General features: G+C 47.2%; 1 protein-coding gene across 1 annotated transcript in view; it reads right to left on the reverse strand.

The window, feature by feature from the left end:
• Positions 1-22,080, reverse strand: part of PNPLA1 (patatin like domain 1, omega-hydroxyceramide transacylase) — a gene marked incomplete at both ends in the record, with an annotated part of 42,755 nt that overhangs the window by 12,032 nt on the left and 8,643 nt on the right. The window contains 4 exons of the mRNA XM_082664078.1: positions 2,120-2,180; positions 3,046-3,255; positions 4,201-4,266; positions 5,779-6,011. Of these exons, the coding sequence (XP_082520204.1) occupies positions 2,120-2,180; positions 3,046-3,255; positions 4,201-4,266; positions 5,779-6,011 (570 nt within the window). The remainder of the gene's footprint in view (positions 1-2,119; positions 2,181-3,045; positions 3,256-4,200; positions 4,267-5,778; positions 6,012-22,080) is intronic.

The following is a 22,080-nucleotide window of genomic DNA, read 5'->3' on the forward strand; positions in this document are numbered from 1 at the left end:
TTGGAGTGATTCCAGGGCCATTGGGGAAAACCTGCCATCCTCCATATACTGTCCCAATTCAGGAGTGGATGCCTGCAATGCTACTATTAGAGTTTCATCCTTGGGTTTAAGACTGCCGTTCATACCTGTGAAAATGTCCACACCAGCTAAGGGTGGAAGCGGGGAGGGTGAGAGGGTAAGGGGCTACTGAGAAATGGGGGAGACTAGAGATGTTTAACAGCCCACTTTGTAAGTCTTCCCAGGGCTTGCCCTGAGAGGAAGAGAAAGGAAAAGTTCTAGGCGAGAGACAGGTATGGAGGCAGCCAGGTAGCCAGGATGCAATCTGAGGTGTAGCGGGATTTCCTGGGGCAGGGAATTGGTGTCTGCTCCGAGATCCAAGAACCAAATCAGGGGCTCCCCAAACCTCAAGCCCTCGATATACACCATCACTGAGGAAAGAATGGAGGGGCTCCCCACCTGGGGCAGAAAGGACCACAGGCCCTAGCCAGACCCTCCTATTCCCTAAGCTCTGTAGGTGAGACCTCATCTCCACCACCACCCCCCACCCTCAGGTCGTCCTCCTTTTGGACACTGGGGGCTCGGCTTCACAGCTGTCGCCTGTGAAAATGTGGAAGATGGGGCAGTTGTCAGAGGACAGTCAGGGTTAGGAGGAGTCTGTCTGCAGAGAGGTCAGAGGGGGCAGTGGACTGGATTGACCGTGGCTAGGAATAAAACTCAGAGGTAGGTTCCACCATCAGCCACCTTGTACGATGAGAAAACAGGCCCCAGGAGATGAATTACTTGCTCAAGGTCACATAGTTGGTGTGTCAAAAACCAGGATCTAAACCCTTTTTACAGATTTGGAACTAAGACTCAGAGAGGGAGAGTGATTTCCTGGAGCTCACACAGCTTGGGGGATGGGGATCCTGGCCCAGGGCTCCTTGCCTCCAGAGCTACATTCTCTCCATCCTGTGCTCCTGCTCCCTACCCCACTAGTCGGGAGAATGGACCCAGGAGAAAGTAAAGAGTTAGGACAGCGGAGCTTAGCAAAGCAGGAAGCAATGTTTTGGCTGCACCACGCAGCATGCAGGATCTTAGTTCCTCAACCAGGGATTGAACCTGCACCCCCTGCAGTGGAAGCACGGAGTCTTAATCGCCGGACTGCCAGGGAAGTCCCAGCAGGAAGCAATTTTGAAGAAAAAAAGTGTACATATCCTATGAGAAAAACCTCATTCAACCCCTTAATCTCACTCCTTAAGTATATTTTTTAAACTACATACACAAAAAGTTCACCACAGCATTGTTTATAATAGTGAACATTTGGAAACCCAAGAATGATCAAAGTATTCTGTACAACCGTGATGGAATATTATACAGGTAACTTTATATTATACAGGCCAAAAAGCCAGTTACAAAGACCATATGGCAACATGGAAAAAAAATTTATTATATAACATTAGGTAAACCCTTTGATCCAGAAATCCCCTTTTTCTGGAAATATGCTCTATGGAATTAATTCTAAATACAGAAAAGCATTTTTTCTTTCCTTTTAACAAAGATGTTTGCATGGCCTTCATGGAGTTAGTGTGTGTAGTGTATGCCTTTGGAATCTTCCTCCCACCCAGATAATACACAGAGGATACACAGGGGTGGGACCATGCTTTCCAAACCAACTTAGGGCAAGGGCTCTTCTCTCTCATTTGTTGATCAATATGTCACTCAAAAGTCTCACACAAACATAAACTAGTCACATCTAGTTCTACAGTAACAATACTGTTTCATTGGAAAGAGAATAAAATGCAAGAAAATGTAATGATATGAGAATGGAATGCTCCAGGGAGATATGAGCTATGTATTTCCTAAGCATAGTTTTTAAATTCAGAAATACATTTGTACAAAAGCCCTAGACACTGTCCCATCAGTTAACCTAAAGCCCCTTTTCCACAGTGGTCCTAATTTCTGGCCACAGTAACATCTGGACAATGAAGGCTGTCAGGTCCCTCTGCCCATTTCCAGCTCTCCTGGGTGAAGAGCACCTCCGGTTCACAAACTGGGGGGAGATGCTCCTCTATCCAGCCCTTCTACTTCCTGTCTTTGCCCCACTTTCCTCCTCTTCCTCGGGGCACCACATAGTACTTACTCAGCCGCCTCAAGTACGAAACAGCATCTTCGTACCCTCTGTAGTAATAATCGTGCAGGATCTGCAAGGAGGGGCACCAGGAAAATAACTAAGGCTGTAGCAACAGAGAGACCCATAGTCCCCTCTTCCAAAGCAGTTGCTTTCATTGCTCTTAAGCTTTATATGATGAGCTTTTCAAAATGTGCCCATCCTTCAGTACCTGCTAAGAACAGCTGATCATCAGCTTCCCCTGGGCCGGAGAGGGTGAGGCCCAGAGAAGGTGCATTTGGACAGTATAAAGAGCAGCATTTGGAGACTGGGTTCAAATCCCAGTGCTGCCACTTACTGGCTGGGTGGCTGGGTGAATGTAACCTCTCACAGCCTCAGTTTCTTCACTTGTAAAATGGGAATAAAACAGTATCTATCACAGAGGATGCTGGAGGATTACACCAGATACTGCCCACAATGCCTCTTCTGTAAAAGGCCAAACAGTAAATATTTGGGGCTTCGTAGGCCACATATAGTCTCTGTCACTTCTTCTTCTTCTTGTTTTTTTTTTTTTTTAAACAATGCTTTAAAAATAGAAAGTCCATTCTTAGCTCACAGGCTGTATAAAAACAAGTCACATGCTGGATTTGGCCCCTGGGCCATAGTTTGTTGAACCCACATTGTATGTCAAAATGGGAGAGTTCAGACAACATTGCTATCAGTGGTTCTGAGGTCATCTCACTTTACAGGGGAGAAAATTAAGGTTGGGAGCACTTAGGGCCCTTGTTCAAGCTCACATACCCAGCTGGCAGCAAGACCGGGATACAGCTTTAGGAGGAAGTTTAAGGGATCGTTTGAGATGGACCGAATGGGCCTCATTGGCTCCCCCATCCCACTCCAGACCCCATCACCCTTTCCGGCTCTCCTTGCCCACCCCCCAGGCCCCTCCTGTCTCTTACCACCAGGTCTGGGGGGAACAGGGCATGGATCATCCTGGCAATGTTCTCCAGGGAGAACTGGAAAGACCAGTTGAATATGCGGAAGTCACAGATGTTGGCGGGGCAGTCCCGCGGGCAGATGTCCTGCTGACCACTGAAGGTGGAGATGGTGATGGAGTCCGTCCAGAAGGAGCAGGGCTGCATGCCCGAGAAGGCCCCGTCGATGTACCGCTGCAGGGCGGAGGGGGGAGGCAGAGTGAGAAATGCTCATCTGCGGTCATAGGTCCTCTCCCCCACTCAGGGAGAGCAAAGAAATAGGTCCCTTGGGAGAAGCTTTGACGCCAAGGTCCGGGGGCATCCATACCCTGGATGAAGCAGGAACGAATGCTTCCCTGTCACGTTACCCCTCGTGGAGTCCCTTAACAGCTGAGGGCAGGGCCGGGGAAAGGAGCTCATCCACAGGGCCTTTTGAGAAGGTGCACATGTGGTGGGTCTGAGGGGTTGTGAAACATCCCTCCTCCAGACTGCCCTGGGTCCAAGCTGCCTCCCTCTGTTGAGGTCAGACACCCTCAACACCCTCCAGAGCACCCCTGACCACCCTGTGTCCACCCTCAAGTCCCTTCCCCTCTTGAGGCTTCTGTTTCCTCAGCTGTGAACAAAGGATCACAGATACTGAGGCTCTAACCCTCTGGATGCCTGCGAATTAAATGAATGACATGCAATACGGGGGTCCATCTACTAGCTGATTCGTAATCTCTGGATCTCATTTTCTCTACACATAAAATGAGGAGAGGGCACGGGTTAAATCTTCCTATTCAGAGTGCTGTCCGTGGACCAGCAGCACTGGCGTCAGCTGAAGTTGATTAGAGGTACAGAGTCTCAGACCTACCGAATTTTCCTACTGGGGAAATCTGGCAAACCTGTGGAAGCTTGACTTGCTGGGTTCAGTAATGTGTTGGTGGGTCCAGAGAGAAGCCCAACTTAGGGGGAGAAGGTCTTCTTAAAGCCCCAGAAATCTATCTACGCTGGGAATTCTGAGTAGGAAACCACAAGGACCTTTTCAATTCTTGGTCTTCCCACTGAATTCTGAGACCATTCCTCCCAAATGTGGGTCACAGGGGCCCTGAGGCACCCCTGGATCCCAGCTCACCTGCCTTCCCACACTGAGGTACTTACCACGCCGCGGTAAGTTGGAGGAATGAGGCCACAGTACACAGGGACAAAGCAGCTGCAGTACAGGGCCTGTGGGGGAGAGGACAGAGTTGAGGTGCCCAAGGCCTGGGGGCTGGGTGGGGAGGGATCACCTGCGGGCATCTGGGACACCATCAGCCTGGCCCTTCTTAAACCCAAGGTGGAGTCACTGCCCTGGGAAGTGGAGCCCCAGGTTCAGCTCCTGGCTGGATCCTTGGTAACCTACTTGGTCAGGCTGGGCCGGATGTCTCAGTTTTAAAGGGAGAGAGTGGCCTCAATGATCTGCAGGGCTCCTTCTAGCCCCAAATTTCCATGAATCCAATGGGATTCAAAAACCATTAATGTGTGTCTGGCCTGGGCCTGGAATCAAAGGAGGGTGAGATGCCCACCCTTGGGAATGCTCAGAGGGGGACCAAGCAATTAGGTGACAGTACATGGGGTGACAGGTGCTGTGATGGAGGTAAGCATGGGCATCGTGGTCCCAAAGAAGAAGCACCCAACCCAGGGGTTGCAAGGCAGGCAGGTGATGAAGGAAAGTTCCCTGGCAGGAGTGACTGGAGTCTCACCAAGCAGGTGAAGTGGGGTGGGAAGGAGGGAAGGGCATCCGGCACGAGGCAGGAGGCACGGCAGGTGCAGACACAGAGGCCTGCTTTGTGTGATTTGCTCTGGTTGGCATGGGTAAGAGTGGGAGGTTGTGGGAGAGGGCTGGGGAGAGAAAAGTCTTGAAGAGCTGGGTGCTAATAAACCCAGGGGACATGAGGTAGCTGGAGGAGGTATCCATGTCCCTGCCTATTCATCCCCAACCCCCAGGGTCAAGGCCATGCCAGTGTGGGGATGTGAGGATGGGTGGCGAGGGTCTTGTATTCAGAGGAGGGGAGGGGATTGGAAATATGGGTGGAGGGTCATGCAGCTCAACTCTTGCCCTGAAAGAAAACTGGACATAACCACAGCACTCTCCAGCAATAATAAGTCATAACTAAAATGTATATTAGTGAGCTTAGAACAATGCACTGTCAGAATCCCCTTTCCTAAGTGTTAACCCGTTTAGTGATAACAGTCCTTTTTATCAAGGACCAGTGGAAGGGAGGGGGCGGAGGGAAGCTGTTCCCACAAACTGGGAGTAATTTAGTGGGGAAACACTGAAGTCCAGGCCCTAGAGGAGCCATGGGACCTCTGTTGGTAATACAAATGGGCCTCTGAGAAGCTGCAGGATTAGAGCAGAGGGCAAGACAGAGGCAAAAGGAGGCAGACTCTGAGTGCTGAAATGTAGGATGGTGAGCAAGTCTGATTAGTTTTTGGCTTCTCTGTGTCCATCTTGTCTAACAGCGTGCCTGACGTAGAGAGATAGATGCCAGGAGGGTGAAGGGAGGGAAAAACTAGGGGGACAGAAAGCAGAAGGAAGGAAGTGAGGCAGACAAGTGGACCATCCCAGAGGCCTGTCAAGAGAAGCAGGGCCAGCCTCTCCTTTCCTGTCCCAACTCCCTGGGCTCTGCCCCCACTCCCTGGCCCCGCCCTTATTCCTAGCCCCGCCCCCTCCCTTATTCCCAGGTCCCGCCCCCTTGCCTCCATGAGCTCTTCCTTGGATGTATATTCTGAAACCACAACACTCTCTCCATCCGTGAACCGGGTGAGGCTCACGTGGAGCTTCCCCGTGGCGACCTTGTAGGCGTCCTCAGGCAGGACCCGGTACAGAAACTGCCTCATCATCTGCACCACCTTACAGGACGGGGACAAGGGCCCCAAGAAGGATTTCTTCACCTCGGCCACACCCACACTGAGGACTCGGAGGTACTCATCTGTGGAGGAAGCAGAGAGGAGTGGGAGCTCAGCGGCCCCCGTGGCAAAAAGAGGTCAAGGGCGATTTCGCCATCTCATCCTGCATCCAACAAATGGGGAAACCTATAATTCTGACGCAGGGAAGGTCTCAGGCATCAACCTGTCATTCTGCACACAAGGAAAGCAAGGCACGGAGGAATGAAGTCACTGGCTCCAGAGAGCCCACAGCTAGTCAGGCGTCCTGACTCCTTCCTGTTGAGGGCAGAGGACCACTTTTCTACCCCAGATAGTTTTCCCTATCACCATGCCTGAAGTCCACCACCAGACTGCATTCTTTCGAGTCTTAGAGGCTTTTGGCCCCATATGAGATTCCCATTAAATATGGCTGAAAGCCTTCACCAAGTGACACCCTGGGATGCTTGCTTAGTGCTGGCAAAGTCTGTGGGGCTGCTGACCTTGAGGCAGGGGAGTTACAGGGAGTGGTGAACTTGGTCTTGAAGCCATTGCATCATCTTCCTTTTATGGCCCCTGGTACAGGCCTGAGAGGGAGAAGGCCCTAAATTACAGACCCAAGGCTGTGCTGCAGGGGTTCCCAGGAGGGCGAGGTGAACCTTCTGTCTCCTTCTGAGAGGAGCACAGCCTGGGCACATGAGGGCCTACACGTGCCAGATGGGGCTTGGAGGGCAGATGCGTTGTCCAGGGGCTGGCAGAGGAAGGTGTAACCCACCTGCCCCCCACATTCCCCAGAATTCTACCAGGGAAGTTAGAGTTGTAAGCTTAGTAAGAAGTGCTATCACAGCAATACTGTGAGGTAGGTATTTCTATCCTCATCTTACTGATCAGGAAACTAAGGTTCTGAGAGCTAATATAAGTTGCCCAAGGTCAACCATCTAGTAAGTGTACAAAGTGGGATTTTAACCTAGAGTGTGTGACCCCGGAACCCATACTCCTTCTGTTACAGTAAGCTAAAAGCTTTCAGAGCTGGGACTGTACCTGCCTCTGACCAATTGCTGCTAATTTCTACCTTGTGCAAACCCACTGGGAAAATCAGGAGCAGGAATAGCTCTGAAAAGAACTGCTAATTTTTTAAACAAATATTTAATCGTAAAACATCATATACAGAAGAACTTTCTTACAATTAGTGTCATGCAGTGAGAGCTACCTGGGAAGTTGTGCAGTCATGATCTCTTTGCCACTGGAGGTAACCAAGCAGAGGCAGGACAAGTACCTCGGTCAGAGAACTTATCAAAGGGATTCCTGCATGGGTGGTAAGGGCTAAGATTCCTTCCAACCCTGAGATTCTGGGATTCTCATGGGCACCTGACAATGAATCTGAGAAGCCATCACAGTGCACGTTACTTTCCTGTTTACAAACAGAGCATCTGAAGCACAGAACTGTTTAAGTGATTTGCCCAAGGTCACACACAGCAATCTGGGGACAAACCAAAGCTAGGGAGGCTCTACTCCTCTTGCATTTTACCATTTACAGATTATTCCTCATTAATCCGGGGAGCGGGTAGGATAAGGAACTTTAGTATCATTTTATAGATGTAGAAGCTGAGGCAGAGAAAAGCTAAGTGTCCTACCCGAGGTCAGACAGCCAGGCAGTATTTGTTCTGACTCCAGACTCCAGTCTCCACCTTCTTTCCCTGAGTGTTGGACTGATCCCAGAGGCTGAGCAGCCTGGGTTGCCATGGTGACGGCTTTTTCTCTCCAACATTCAGAATCACAACTGCCTCTGTGTAGTAGAGGCAGTAGACCTGATCAACACAGCGTCTTAGCCATCACTCCCTTACAGGGGAGGGTGCTCCTGGCTAACTGGGAAGGCCCTGCAGTTTTAGCAAGGTTAGCTTTACCAAGCACCAACTTGTACAAACTGTTTTGCTTCAAGGGAGGGCGGCAGCCAACCCCCCAGTAGGTTATGAAGCAACTGAGCATTTTGATACCAAGGTGTTGGGTCATTGAGTTCTTGCCCGCAAGACCGGTCAGGATGGGGAGTGGAAACAGGGTGGGGACTCGCTGTTTTGGAAATTCTTAATGAGCAGCTTGAAGTGGCCTCACAAGGGTTGGTGGCCTTTCCCACAATGCCTCAGAGCCAGGAGCACCTGATTCAGCTTGCCCGTACACTCCTGGACTCCCAGCAGGAGGCGCTTGCTGGGACGACTGGAAGGAAATTTCTTCTCATTGCACAAGAAATACATGTTCATGGTGGAAAAAAAAATTTTTTTTAATGCAGATAAGCAAAAAGAAAAAAATTTTAATGTCTTAGAATCCCTCCACCTAGAGATTAACATTCGGTATATGTCTTCCTAGATTATATATTTTGTATTTATTCTTACTTATAAGAATACTTATATGGAGTCATACTGTATACACTATTTTGTAACTTGCTTTTTACACCTAATAAATCATGTCTTTCCACATCAATAAGTAACCATTTACTACCCAATTTACGGGCAGTATGGACAGCTATTGTAAGGTTATACCATTATTTATTGAGCAGGTCCCCAACAGGGTTGGCTATTTAGTTTCCTTGCTTTTCTAAACAATGCTGCAATGAATAGTCTCTTGCTAAATTCTTTGCCTGTGTCCTTAATTACTTTCTGTAGGATAAATTCCTGGAGGTGGGAATGTTAGGTCAAAGGCATGCATATTTAGTCTTATAAAACTTACTTAAATCATTGCTTTTGTATATTATCCACTTACAGTCAACTCTCAGCTATATAGGGATGGTGGCGGGTGACAGGGACAAAGCAGTGGCCAAGATAACACAGACATCTCCTATATACTTACATCTGAAAAATGGTGCTATCTGGAAATTAGCAAGGTAGACAGGGAGGAAGGGGGTGGGAGATTGCCTGATTTCTCCCACTCAGGTGCCCAGTTTAGTATTCTTCCCTGCTGCTCACCGGGGCTGTGTACCAAAGGATGCCTTTACCTCTGTCTCTCCTTGCTTCTCCTCAGGTGTCTCTCTGTGCATCTCTGTCTTCAGAGTCTCTATCTCTTTCTCTCTCTCTCTTCCCCTCTCTCTCTGTCTCTTTCTCAGAGAAAAGCAGCTAACCTTCTGGTTAAACAAGTCTCTGTTGATAGAAAGTCAGGTGTTAAGCATAGCAATTGCTGGGGGTCTACCAGGAGGGATAAATTTAGCTTGTTTCTTTATGCAACTCTGTTCTTTCCAGCACCTTCTCCCGTTTAAAGGCCTCCTTCCAAGCTGCAGGCTACTGGGCTCTGAGACACAGTGTCCCACAGTGGCCAGAGCAAGTCGGGATTTAAAAGCAGCACTGGGAACTCAAGGCGGGCTGCTCCCACCCCCAGCCCACACTTACCACATCCACTTCTGCTCCCTCCCACCTCCTTTCACACCTTTCTATTATCTAATTGCAGGTCTGTCTCCCAAAACCAGGAGATTCTCTGAGGGCAGGTGTTTGTGGTCCTCCTCTCTCCATGGCCTATCACTGCACTTTGCCCATGGAAGACCCTTCAGAAACTTTGCTCTAAGCTGGGAACTCCTCAAGGGGAGGGATGGGCCCCATTCACCTACACCCACTAAGCCTCCCACAACACTTGGTGGGTGCTTGGTGTTTGTTCAGTATGTGAACAAAGGAAAATACAAACCCAACAAAGCAGGCGATGGAGATGCTTACAGGGAAGAGTTACCTGACTTAATTACCCAATAAAAACTTGAAGACAAGATCATCACAGATAGATGGATAGATAACAGAGTTAACTATATTGATAAATGCGTGCCAAGAACTTCAGCAGGAAATTAAATAAGATCCTGGGACCGGGAGGTTTTGAAGGGCATGTGGAAGCCACTCCAGTGTCAGCCACTCAGAGACTCTTTTCTGTGACCAGACCCATTTCTTGGAAAAAGCTCAGGCTTTGGAGCCAGGGAGATTTGGTTCAAATCCTAGCTTTGCCACATACTATCTGGGTCACCACTGGCAAGTCAGATAACTTCTTCCAGCCTCAATTTTGCCACCTATAAAATGGGAATAATAATAATACTTACCTTACTGGGTTGTTATGAGGAAGATAGTTTTTTAAGAGCCGGCACATAGTAAGTGCTCAATACTGGTTATGCCAGTAATTCTCCATGTGACCATGGACAGGGTTTCTTGATGTTTCTGGCCTTTCAGCTTTCTCATTTGAACAGGGGACAATGATCTCCGCCCCATATCTTTATCAAGGTGCACTCAGGGCTTCCCTGGTGGCGCAGTGGTTGAGAATCTGCCTGCCAATGCAGGGGACATGGGTTCAAGCCCTGGTCCCGGAAGATCCCACATGCCACGGAGTAAATAAGCCCGTGTGCCACAACTACTGAGCCTGCGCTCTAGAGCCCATGAGCCACAGCTACTGAGCCCATGTGCCACAACTACTGAAGCCCGCACGCTTAGAACCCGTGCTCCGCAACGAAGAGAAGCCCCCGCTCACTGCAACTAGAGAGAAACCCATGCACAGCAACGAAGACCCAACGCAGCCAAAAATAAAAATAAATAAATAAAAATTTTTTTTTTTAAAAAAGGTGCACTCAGGCTCACTTGTGGGTTCAAGACAACAAAGTAAAAGCACTGTGGAGGTAAGAGGATGTACCCGGTTTTAGGGAGTGGTAAGGGTATGGGTGAGGGGTAACGTAGTTTAGGCATGGTTGACAGCAGCACTCCTTACCCTGTCAACTTGGGGGACCCTACAGATTTAGTAGGGGAAAAGGGGGGCTTAGTAAAATCATTGACGAGGAAGGAAAGAAATAGATATGTGTTTATCTCACTTATATGCTTAAGTGCGTAATGTTTTCCCCTTCATGAGGGCAAGGATGGTCTCCATCTCATTCATCCCTTTATCCCTAGCACTTGATATAGTGCATGGAACATGGCAGGCACTTAATAAACATAGATGCATGCATGAATAATGAATAAATGAATGAAACCAGAAATCAAGGGAGGACACTGCAACCCAGAGAGAGAAGAAGCTATTCAACGTGACCCAGAGTGTAAAAACAGGGCTTCTCTTTCCCTCCCTCACGTAGCCTCTTGCTAAGTGTTAAATCCTAGAAAGATGGGCACTTGGCAGCTGACAATTTAAACTGCTGGGGATCTCGTTCACAGGGTGCCCGAATTAAATTGGCTGTGCAGGATGAATCTGCAGTGGAGGATGGGACTAGAGGCCCCAGTCTGCCTCGGACTGGTAGCCTAGCAACAACTTCCAGTTCAGCCAATCACCGTGAGGCCCCTCTCACTGCGGCCCTGCTCCCCCACCTGCGGGAGCGGTGGGCACCGGGGAATCAGGGGGCTCGGCAGCCTCTGTGGAGGCGTTGGCGAGCAGAGTCGCGTTCCCAGGAAAGCCATGCAATTCTCCGAGTCCCTGTGTGGAGACCCTGGGAGTCAACTGCTTTTACCTGATCCCTACTTGTAGGCTGAATTATAGGCTGTATTTCCCTGTGGGTATATCTTGACTGCCCGACTCCACTATGATCATTATTATTAGTATTATCTTAACAACAGTCGTTTACCCAAGCAGGTTTTCACACTTGTAATCTCAGTTTATCCTCACAGAGACAGCGAGCCCCTGAGCGGGAGGGGGTTGGGGAAGTGATTTATTCATCATTTTATTTCTAAATCCTACACTGCAAGGGCACTGATTGGAAAAAAAATTGGCTTGAAGCTGCAGTGTTACCACTGCACCACTGGACGGTCCATAGAGACCCTCCAGGGCAGCGATTTTTCAGCCAAGGAGCCTCCGTTCGAAGAAAAGGAAATAAAAGGAATCCAAATCGGAAAAGAAGAAGTAAAGCTGTCACTGTTTGCAGATGACATGATACTATACATAGAGAATCCTAAAGATGCTACCAGAAAACTACTAGAGCTAATCAACGAATTTGGTAAAGTAGCAGGATACAAAATTGATGCACAGAAATCTCTGGCATTCCTATACACTAATGATGGAAAATCTGAAAGTGAAATCAAGAAAACACTCCCATTTACCATTGCAACAAACGGAATAAAATATCTAGGAATAAACCTACCTAAGGAGACAAAAGACCTGTATGCAGAAAATTATAAGACACTGATGAAAGAAATTAAAGATGATACAAATAGATGGAGAGATATACCATGTTCTTGGATTGGAAGAATCAATATTGTGAAAATGACTCTACTACCCAAAGCAATCTACAGATTCAATGCAATCCCTATCAAACTACCACTGGCATTTTTCACAGAACTAGAACAAAAAATTTCACAATTTGTATGGAAACATCAAAGACCCCGAATAGCCAAAGCAATCTTGAGAACGAAAAACGGAGCTGGAGGAATCAAGCTCCCTGACTTCAGACTATACTACAAAGCTACAGTAATCAAGACAGTGTGGTACTGGCACAAAAACAGAAAGATAGATCAATGGAACAGGGTAGAAAGCCCAGAGATAAGCCCATGCACATATGGTCACCTTATCTTTGATAAAGGAGGCAGGAATGTACAGTGGAGAAAGGACAGCCTCTTCAATAAGTGGTGCTGGGAAAACTGGACAGGTACATGTAAAAGTATGAGATTAGATCACTCCCTAACACCATACACAAAAATAAGCTCAAAATGGATTAAAGACCTAAATGTAAGGCCAGAAACTATCAAACTCTTAGAGGAAAACATAGGCAGAACACTCTATGACATAAATCACAGCAAGATCCTTTTTGACCCACCTCCTAGAGATATGGAAATAAAAACAAAAATAAACAAATGGGACCTAATGAAACTGCAAAGCTTTTGCACAGCAAAGGAAACCATAAACAAGACCAAAAGACAGCCCTCAGAATGGGAGAAAATATTTGCAAAAGAAGCAACTGACAAAGGATTAATCACCAAAATTTACAAGCAGCTCATGCAGCTCAATAACAAAAAACCAAACAACCCAATCCAAAAATGGGCAGAAGACCTAAATAGACATTTCTCCAAAGAAGATATACAGACTGCCAACAAACACATGAAAGAATGCTCAACATCATTAATCATTAGGGAAATGCAAATCAAAACTACAATGAGATATCATCTCCCACCAGTCAGAATGGCCATCATCAAAAAATCTAGAAACAATAAATGCTGGAGAGGGTGTGGAGAAAAGGGAACACTCTTGCACTGTTGGTGGGAATGTGAATTGGTACAGCCATTATGGAGAACAGTATGGAGGTTCCTTAAAAAACTACAAATAGAGCTACCATATGACCCAGCAATCCCACTACTGGGCATATACCCTGAGAAAACCATAATTCCAAAAGAGTCATGTACCAAAATGTTCATTGAAGCTCTATTTACAATAACCAGGAGATGGAAACAACCTAAGTGTCCATCATTGGATGAATGGATAAAGAAAATGTGGCACATATATACAATGGAATATTACTCAGCCATAAAAAGAAACGAAATTGAGCCATTTGTAATGAGGTGGATGGACCTAGAGTCTGTCATACAGAGTGAAGTAAGTCAGAAAGAGAAAGACAAATACTGTATGCTAACACATATATATGGAATTTAAGGAAAAAAATGTCATGAAGAACCTAGGGGTAAGACAGGAATAAAGACACAGACCTACTAGAGAATGGACTTGAGGATATTGAGAGGGGGAAGGGTAAGCTGTGACAAAGCGAGAGAGAGGCATGGACATATATACACCACCAAATGTAAAATAGATAGCTAGTGGGAAGCAGCTGTGTAGCACAGGGAGATCAGCTCGGTGCTTTGTGACAGCCTGGAGGGGTGGGATAGGGAGGGTGGGAGGGAGGGAGACGCAAGAAGGAAGAGATATGGGAACATATGTATATGTATAACTGATTCACTTTGTTATAAAGCAGAAACTAACACACCATTGTAAAGCAATTATACTCCAATAAAGACGTTAAAAAAAAAAAATCACAAGTGAAAACCTAATGTGTATTACAAAACAACTAAAAACAGGGCTGTTCTGGGTTGAAGGGAAGTGGGATCTCAGGCCCAATCGCCCCAGCCAACCCTAGGAAAGTAGGCCCTGAAAGCGCAGCCCTGAAACTCCTAAGGATCTAGGAGCCTAGGTCAAAAATACTAAACCAGACTAATTCTCTCATTTTACAGGTAAGAAACCCAGCTCAGGATAAAGGTTGAGCTCAATAAATATGGCTGAATGGGTGACTGCCTAGCTGGCTAAATGGAGAAATGAATAAAGGCCGGATATACCCTAGGTCATGCTCTCTATGGTAGCAGAAACTGGAACTAGAATATATGACAAAACTCACATTTTCCTTCTCTGTTCTGAATACATTATTGGCTTTAGCCAAAAGCAAAACAACTCTGACTTAGTAAGCACTTAAAAAACCAAAAAGAAAAAAACAAAACTTCTTATGGATAACAACAATATTCCAGATAGACCTTTTTCTAACCATAAGAGTTTACCAAAAAATTGGTGTAAAACGTTCAAATCATCTTACATCAGGTTGCCATGGAAACAGCAGTGCCTGCTACTGGTTCCTCACCTGGATTCCTGTCAAGGTGCCCTCGGAGCTTTTTCTCAGGGCCTGGGGCCTCACTCAGCCCCCATGTGCCTCTCCCCCAGAATCTAGACACAATCTCCACAACTTTCCACTGAAGGATCTACTGATTACCTTGAGATGAAACAGGCAGAGAGAATGTACCTAGAAAGTTCTCTGGAACCTCACAAAGTTCTCAGGACCATTGCCCCTGCTCTTCTCTCTCTGTTTTCTTTGGTGGACCCAGAAGTCCATTCGGGATTCTGCTCCAAGGTATAAACCAATACTGCGCGCCTCCAGGCTGTAACCTGTCCTACCCTACAGACTCTCCCTGAACTACTGAGGGGACACTGGGATAATGCAAATGTTGTGAACTAGTCACCCTACAGTCTTAGTGTATATGTGTGTGTGTGTTTGTGTGTATGTGGTCAGGGGACCTCCAGGTGAGCCTCTGCTATAAAGAGAAAAGACCATCTCAGAGCATCTCCTCATTTGAGATTTGCCCAAATTAATGCACCACTACAGAGGAATGCCCATGCCTCCCTCTTTCAGAACCACTGAGAGTTGAAGTTCATTTCTGCTGACTGGCAGTATTCACTGTCCCAGCTGTCCAAGACTTCAGTTGGAGGGGTCTGTTACCTACCTACCTACCTGCATAGACCTCCGCCTATGTTACATGAGTCTTGAAGTTCTCATGGAACCACAGGTTTTGATCCCACCAGCTGTTTACTGCTCTTACTGGCTACCACTCTTTGGTACCTCCTTGGTGCCAGGTGCTGTGCCAGGTTCTGAGGCCTCATAGTTTCATGTAATCTTCATGACACCCCTTTGAGGTAGGTACTGTGGCTATCTCCTCTTTACAGATGAGGAAACAGAAGCTCAGCCAGTAGCTTGGCTACGGTCACACACTGGAAAACAGCAGAGCTAGGCCTCCAACCCCTGAGGGCCCCAAAGCCAGTGTTCTTTCCACCACAGCTCACTGCCTCCACCAGGGACACGCCCTTCAACTTCAGAGCCTCCAGTTCCCACAGTGAGGTAGGGGGAGCAGGGTGGCTCTGCAAAGGCTCTTGGGATCTGCCTTTCTAGGATTTAGTTTAGGCATATCTCCTAAGGGCTCAGATGTCCCTGGGAGACAGGAAGACTCTCTTTAGAGCAACAGAACTCAAATCACATCTTCAAACATATGCTCCTCTGTCTGCACACCCAGAGACCCGTCCCAAGCCAGGCCAAATTCTTCTCTCATCAGTATACACAAAGTGCACAATCCTGCTTTTCTTCCTGCTACACAACTTCTATTTACTTATTTATTTTTTACTATCTATGCAGACTTCACCATAAAGCCCAGCTTAAGATCTGGGCTTTCTCCTTAAAGCCTTCCCTGATCACCCTTGCTGTTAGCTCTCTCTTTCCCCGTACCATCTGCACCATTTATCTCAGGCTGCCTTCAGTGGTTTGTCCTGTCTCTCTGGCTAGCGCATTCCTTGAGGACAGGACCTGCATCAAGAACACCCTTCTCCTGGGACTTTCCTGGCAGTCCAGTAGTTAAGACTCCGTGTTTCCACTGCAGGGGGAATGGGTTCGATCCCTGGTCGGGGAACTAAGATGCCTCGAGGGGTGGCCAAACCTAGCTCTGTGTTGAACACTTAGTAGGTATTCAAGAATAAATTAAAGAACTATTTAATGTTCCATATTTCTGTTTTGCTCCTGTCATATCCCCAGCACTTAATTCAGTACCTGGCACACTGTAGGGACTTAATAAATGTTTGCTGAATAAATTAATAATGAATGGTAAAGAATGAATGAACTGAAGGAGGAGATCAAAGAGTATCTTCTCTATTGGACTGCTGGGACTCTTCCCAGCTGGTGGTCAGGAAGGTGGAATTCTTCAGGGACTCAGCCCGACTTGGGGCTTGACCGAGCAGTTTGCTCTGTCAAGCCTGGTCCTAACTCTTGCCCCCCATTAATGGACACGAGACCCTGAGCCGGGGCTGAAGAGGAGCTTTTTCTTTACATGTTGATCTCAGGAGGACAGAGGTGAGTTACCCTCAGGATTGGTGAGTCAACTCCTAATTCAAATGAGAGTCAAACCAGCCTGGAGATTTGTTTATCATTTGTCTGCTTCTTTTCCCTGTAGAATTAGAAATGGAATTAGAATTTGATCCCAAAGAGAAGCAAAGAAAACATCGCTATTTTAATACTCTCTAAGTGAGCTGGACTAAAAATGGATCCACCAAATGTAGTGTGGGATGCTGGATTGGATCCTGGGACAGAAAAAGGACATCAGTAGAAAAATTGGTGAAACCTATAGTTAATACTAAGGTACCAATATTAATGTCTGAAGGTTGGCAAATGTACTGTGGTTATATACGATGGTAACATTAGGGGAAACTGGGTGAAGGATGTATGGAGCTATCTGTATTATCTCAGCAACTTTTCTGTAAATCTATCATTATTCCAGAATAACAAGTTAATTATTATTAAAGTAAGAAAAAAAAAAAAAGAAAGAAAGAAAAAACAGGCAATTCCCTGGCAGTCCAGTGGTTAGGACTCCGTGCTTCCACTGCACGGGGCACAGGTTTGATCCCTGGTCGGGGAACTAGGATCCCATATGCCATGTGGCCAAAAAAGAAAAGTGAAAAAAAAACATAGATCGACCAAGCTGTTAGACACTCGGCAGGGGCTCAGTTAACACATACTGCTTTAAGAGGAATGAATCAACATAGGTCACCTGCATGACTTGCTTTCCAAATAGTTAGATGTTTCTAATGTGTAACCAACACATTCAGAGTATCACCCGATTTTCCATTCAGTTGTCTTCTACTTGAGTCCAAAGAATCATTTGGGTAAAATAAATTTTTATCCATTTGGTTTCAGAGGTTAAACATGTAAAACACAAGTTACTTTCAGTGAACTGAAAGATACTGATTCCATCACAGTAGTAGGAGGTACAGCCACCACCACCCAGCAATGTCATTTCTGTACATTTTACGAAAAGTTTTTTTTTTTTTTTGCATACATCACGTCATTTGATCTCACTTTCTTAACCAATGTGCAAATGATTGCTTGGCCCATGGAGTCTGGTAGGAAAGCTGGGGTGTTGCTTGCAAAGCAATTCTGAAATCATGATTAGAGAGGATATAGAAATGTAGAAATTAAGAAAGATTCCAGTCTTGGCTCATCGTGTTAGCTAATCTCTCCGAACACCTGTTTCCCACTTTGTAAAAGAGGTATAAATAGTGTATCTAATTGATAGAATTGTGAGAAGATAAAAGTAAATGGTTTATGCAAAGCTTTGGGCATAGTACCTGGCACATTTCAAGTGCCTGATAAATAGCATTATTAGTGTGACACTAAGATGTGAATCAGAGCAGAGTTCATTCTACAGAAAACGCTGTCATCTCAGGCAGATAAAGAAGTCCGGGAATGATTTTTGATGAGGACATTTTGATTCTGAAAGTGCACCTAGCAGCCTGCCCTGAACTTCAGGTTATGTCTGGGCAACACACACGCGTGTGCGCACGCGCCTGCAACAGGAAAAAACTGGTGGTTCTACTCATGTCTTAAAGAACTTTGGAGAGACTTCTAGCTCAGGTAATAGAGTGTTAAGCTAAAAAGGAACTTCTCCAGCTTTAGGAACATCATCATCATCATCATCATCAACAACAACAACCCGAACAAAGAGCACGATATAAAATAAAATCATGAGACATGGTTGACTTCACAGAAAGAGCAGAAATGAAGAAGGAACTGAAAGCCAGTGCCATGAGAGAGAAAGCTGATGCTGTGGTTATTAGACCAGAAACTGGCAGCCACAGGGCCTGTCATTCTGGGCTGTGTGAGGGGCAGTTGAACTGAGATGCTGCTTAAAGCTGGGACCCTCCAACAGCTGCTGGGCCAATGAAACGTGCCAATGGCTTGTCTCTGAGCAGGGCTCTGGGTGAAACAACACAAAGTCTCCCATAAAAATGCAAAGTCCCAAGCCTGTATCATCTGTGGTTTAGAGCTTGAACTGACACAACCTACAGGGTGATTACCATGAAAATTGGTCCTGAGTTGCTGATAACCCTGGGTGCCTGGCCAGGGCCAAAGCAAACCAGCTCAGATGGTCCTTCCACCGCCGAAGCCACACAGAATTCCCATAGAAAAACCAAGTCCTTGTGCAGATGAGCTCACAATTAAAGTATTAAAAAATATTAACCAGGGCTTCCCTGGTGGCGCAGTGGTTGAGAGTCCACCTGCCGATGCAGGGGACGCGGGTTCGTGCCCCGGTCCGGGAATATCCCACATGCCATGGAGCGGCTGGGCCCGTGAGCCATGGCTGCTGAGCCTGCGCGTCCGGAGCCTGTGCTCCGCAACGGGAGAGGCCACAACAGTGAGAGGCCCGCGTACCACAAAAAAAAAAAAAAAAAAAAAATTAACCAGACCAGGTTGGAGCCCAGTAATCTGTTTTAATAAGTTTAATGACTTCTCTAGGATGTCCTTCAGTTAAGTTTGAAAACTGCTGCATTACCTATGCTTTTCTATTTCAAGATCATTTTCTTTTCACTTGTTGATCCATTTATTCAACATTCACTCATCAAAGATATTTTGTGATGAATATTTGCTAGGCACTCTGCCAGGCACATCCATGACTTCTTTTGTCCCTCACCGTAACGTCCAAGGGATATGTCCCCACTCCCAAATTACAGATAGGAAAACTGAGGGGGAGGCAGGTCACTGGTGGGCGGAGCCACAGTGATTAGTGGCAGAGCTGGAACACCAGCCCAGTCCCCCTCCTTCCTGGGATATGAGTTCTCCATCAACCCTGGGGTGTCTTGTCCCTCAACTGAGTGACAAAGACAGGCACATGGGTGACTGAGGAAAGAAGTCACCAAAGTCAAGGTTCTCACAAGAGGCAGTGTTGTCCTCCCAGCATCCGCCCCTGAGGCCCCAGTGGGTCCACTACCCAGAACACACCTGAGCCACCTGCCAATGACAATAACTTCAGCCACACTTGGCTCCGGGGCCTCAGGAGGGGTGGCAGGAGCTGCCCAAGGCAGCACTGGACCAGGCATGGGAGGTAGACCAAAACACCTGTAGCATCCCCTGCCTCCACGGGAGGAGTCGTGCCGGGTCCGGCTGTGCCCACATTTGTGGGGTGGGCGCCCCCACTTGTCGTCTGGCCTGCTCAGGTGCTTTGCAAGGTCCTTTTGGAACTCACTTCCTGCCCGGAAAGACAGCTTGTCTTCCTTCTGAAAATGCAAGCACATCTGTGTGCAGGGCTGTTGCACCCGCTGAGCTCACAGCCTGGAACACTCTCCTCTCTCAGAGTGCGTGGCCCTCCCACCCTTCCATCCGCCTCAGAGTGGGCCTCGCCACCCAGCCCACCTGAAATTTTGCCCTTTGATCATTCATCACACCCTTCGCCTGCTTTATTTTCTTCTTTGAGCGTGCATACTGATATTTTTCTGCATGTTTAGTTATTTATGGCTTGATTTCAAGAAAAGAGTGTCAGCTTCATGAGGGCAGACTGTTTTGTTCACTGCTAGATCCCTAGGACCTAGAATGAGTGACTGGACAAATGGTCTATTTTATCATTGTAAATTCAGCCAGAATCCGGTCCTCAACTTCTCTGTCTTCACACTAAGTAGATTAGACTCAAACAGTGGCTTTCAAACTTAAAAAGAAAAAAAATAAAATCATTGGAGATCAGGAGAGGCACAGAAAAAAAAAATCATTGGAACACTTCCTTTAAGAGAAATTTTATAAAGTGTGGACAATAGCAGGGTTGTACTCGTTGAAGCTGGGGTAAGGGTCCAAGACTTCAATGTGTGTCCTTTCCCTGCTCCCCTGTTCCAGGCTTCCTAACCCCACCTTGGCCCCCATGGAACCCTGGGGTTCCTCAGAACACAGTTTGGAAACCACTGGCCTAAGTGAGGTCCACTTCCAACCAGTCACTTCCTCTTCCAAAGTCTAAACACAGTCATCCATAAAGTGGAGGAGTTGGACTCGCTGACCTTCCTTCTATGACATTCTAGTATTACTCGTCATATCAGGTAAACCCCAAAGTAAAAACTGCAAAGACACATTCAGTGTCACACTTGCCAATGGCCAGCAATTGTCAGGAGTCTATCAGGCAGTTCTTGTTGGACCAGAAGTTTGTGGGAGCCACGGAACCTGTAAGCTGTTAGATTGCTCAACCAATCTAGATGATGGGATGAGACACAGCATCTGAAACAATTAAGACAGGATACTGTCAAGTGCTAGAGTAGGTGGACAGATTCTATAGGTAAACTCGAAATCATGGAAAGAGATCCAGTGGGGTAAAATGGGAGGATATGTCGGGAAGAGGTGTTATCTCTGGAGAGAAAAACAGAAGGTCATTCTAGGTAGGGGACACAGCAGGTGCTGTGAGGCACTGCCCAGGACCCCTAGCAAGACTGGAGCACTCACATGCCAGCCGCCAGGAAGGCAGTCTGCTGATGGTTCAGAGCTGAGCCCTTTCCCAGCCAACACACTGGACTTGACCTGGTGGTTATGGAGTCAAGGTCTGGGTCCCAAGCAGGGACAGAGTTTTTCCATCATCATCATATATCCAATTACAGCTATTGTGACAATGACTGCTAATTGTCCCCAGTATCTATTCTCCCCTTCTTCCTTAGCAGTTGAACCTCCAATTTTTAGCTGGACACATGGCCTCCCACAATAAAGTCTACATTTCCCAGCCTCCCTTGCAGTCAGGTGTGGTCATGTATCTAAGTTCTGATCCATAGGATGTGAGGTGACGTGATGTGTGTCACCTTCAGGGTCTGCCCTTAGAGGGAAGAAGTGTGCCCCCCTTTTCCTTCCCCAACTAGCTGCAATGCAGACATGGTGGGGAGCCCTCTTGGGCTGTGACCAACATGATGGAAGGAACCTGGGTCCTAATTCTGTGGAGCCACCACACCAGGCTTGGAGGGCTGGAGTGCAAAGGCCACATGAGCGAGCAATGCTCTCGGGTCTTGCTGAGTCACTGCTATCCCAACCAGTGCAACTGCAGTATCAATCCGAGTTTGCAAAGCTTGTTCTCAGGGACCACTGCCGACCCCACTGCTGACCCCAGAGCCAGCTGTCGGGAGGGCTCAGCAGGCATTATTCCCTCCCACTGCTCAGTAGCTGAGCTGAGGCTCAGGGTGGCCTGTCCAAGGCCACTCACTGCTGAATGGATTCCTGGGGCAAGAGGAAAGGGAAGGTGGACAGAGTTTGGACATTGGGGTCAGACCAACTTTGGTTAGAAGACCACCTCCCTGCTTACTAAACCCTACTCTGAAAGACCATGCGAAAATAATGTGTGTGGCAAGCTAGGCTCACAATCTGACTGTAGACACTTTTGCTCTCAGAATGCAGAGAGCCTGCTTCCTAGACAAGTGCTCTTTCCCAGGGGGATCCTGGTCTCTGAGTCAAATGCTCTCCGAGAGCGAGCTGTGGGAGCACCAAGGACTTAGTGCCTGACGGGAATGACGAGAGACTCTCAGAGGAGGTGACATCTGCGGTGGGCCTTGGAGGATGGGGAGATGCAACACAGGGAGAGAAGAAAGGGGATGGCATCCCAGGGAGAGGGAACAGCGTGAGCAAAGGCACAG

The sequence above is a fragment of the Grampus griseus genome (genome assembly GCF_964374135.1).
Source record: "Grampus griseus genome assembly, chromosome: 10".
Lineage (NCBI taxonomy): Eukaryota > Metazoa > Chordata > Mammalia > Artiodactyla > Delphinidae > Grampus > Grampus griseus.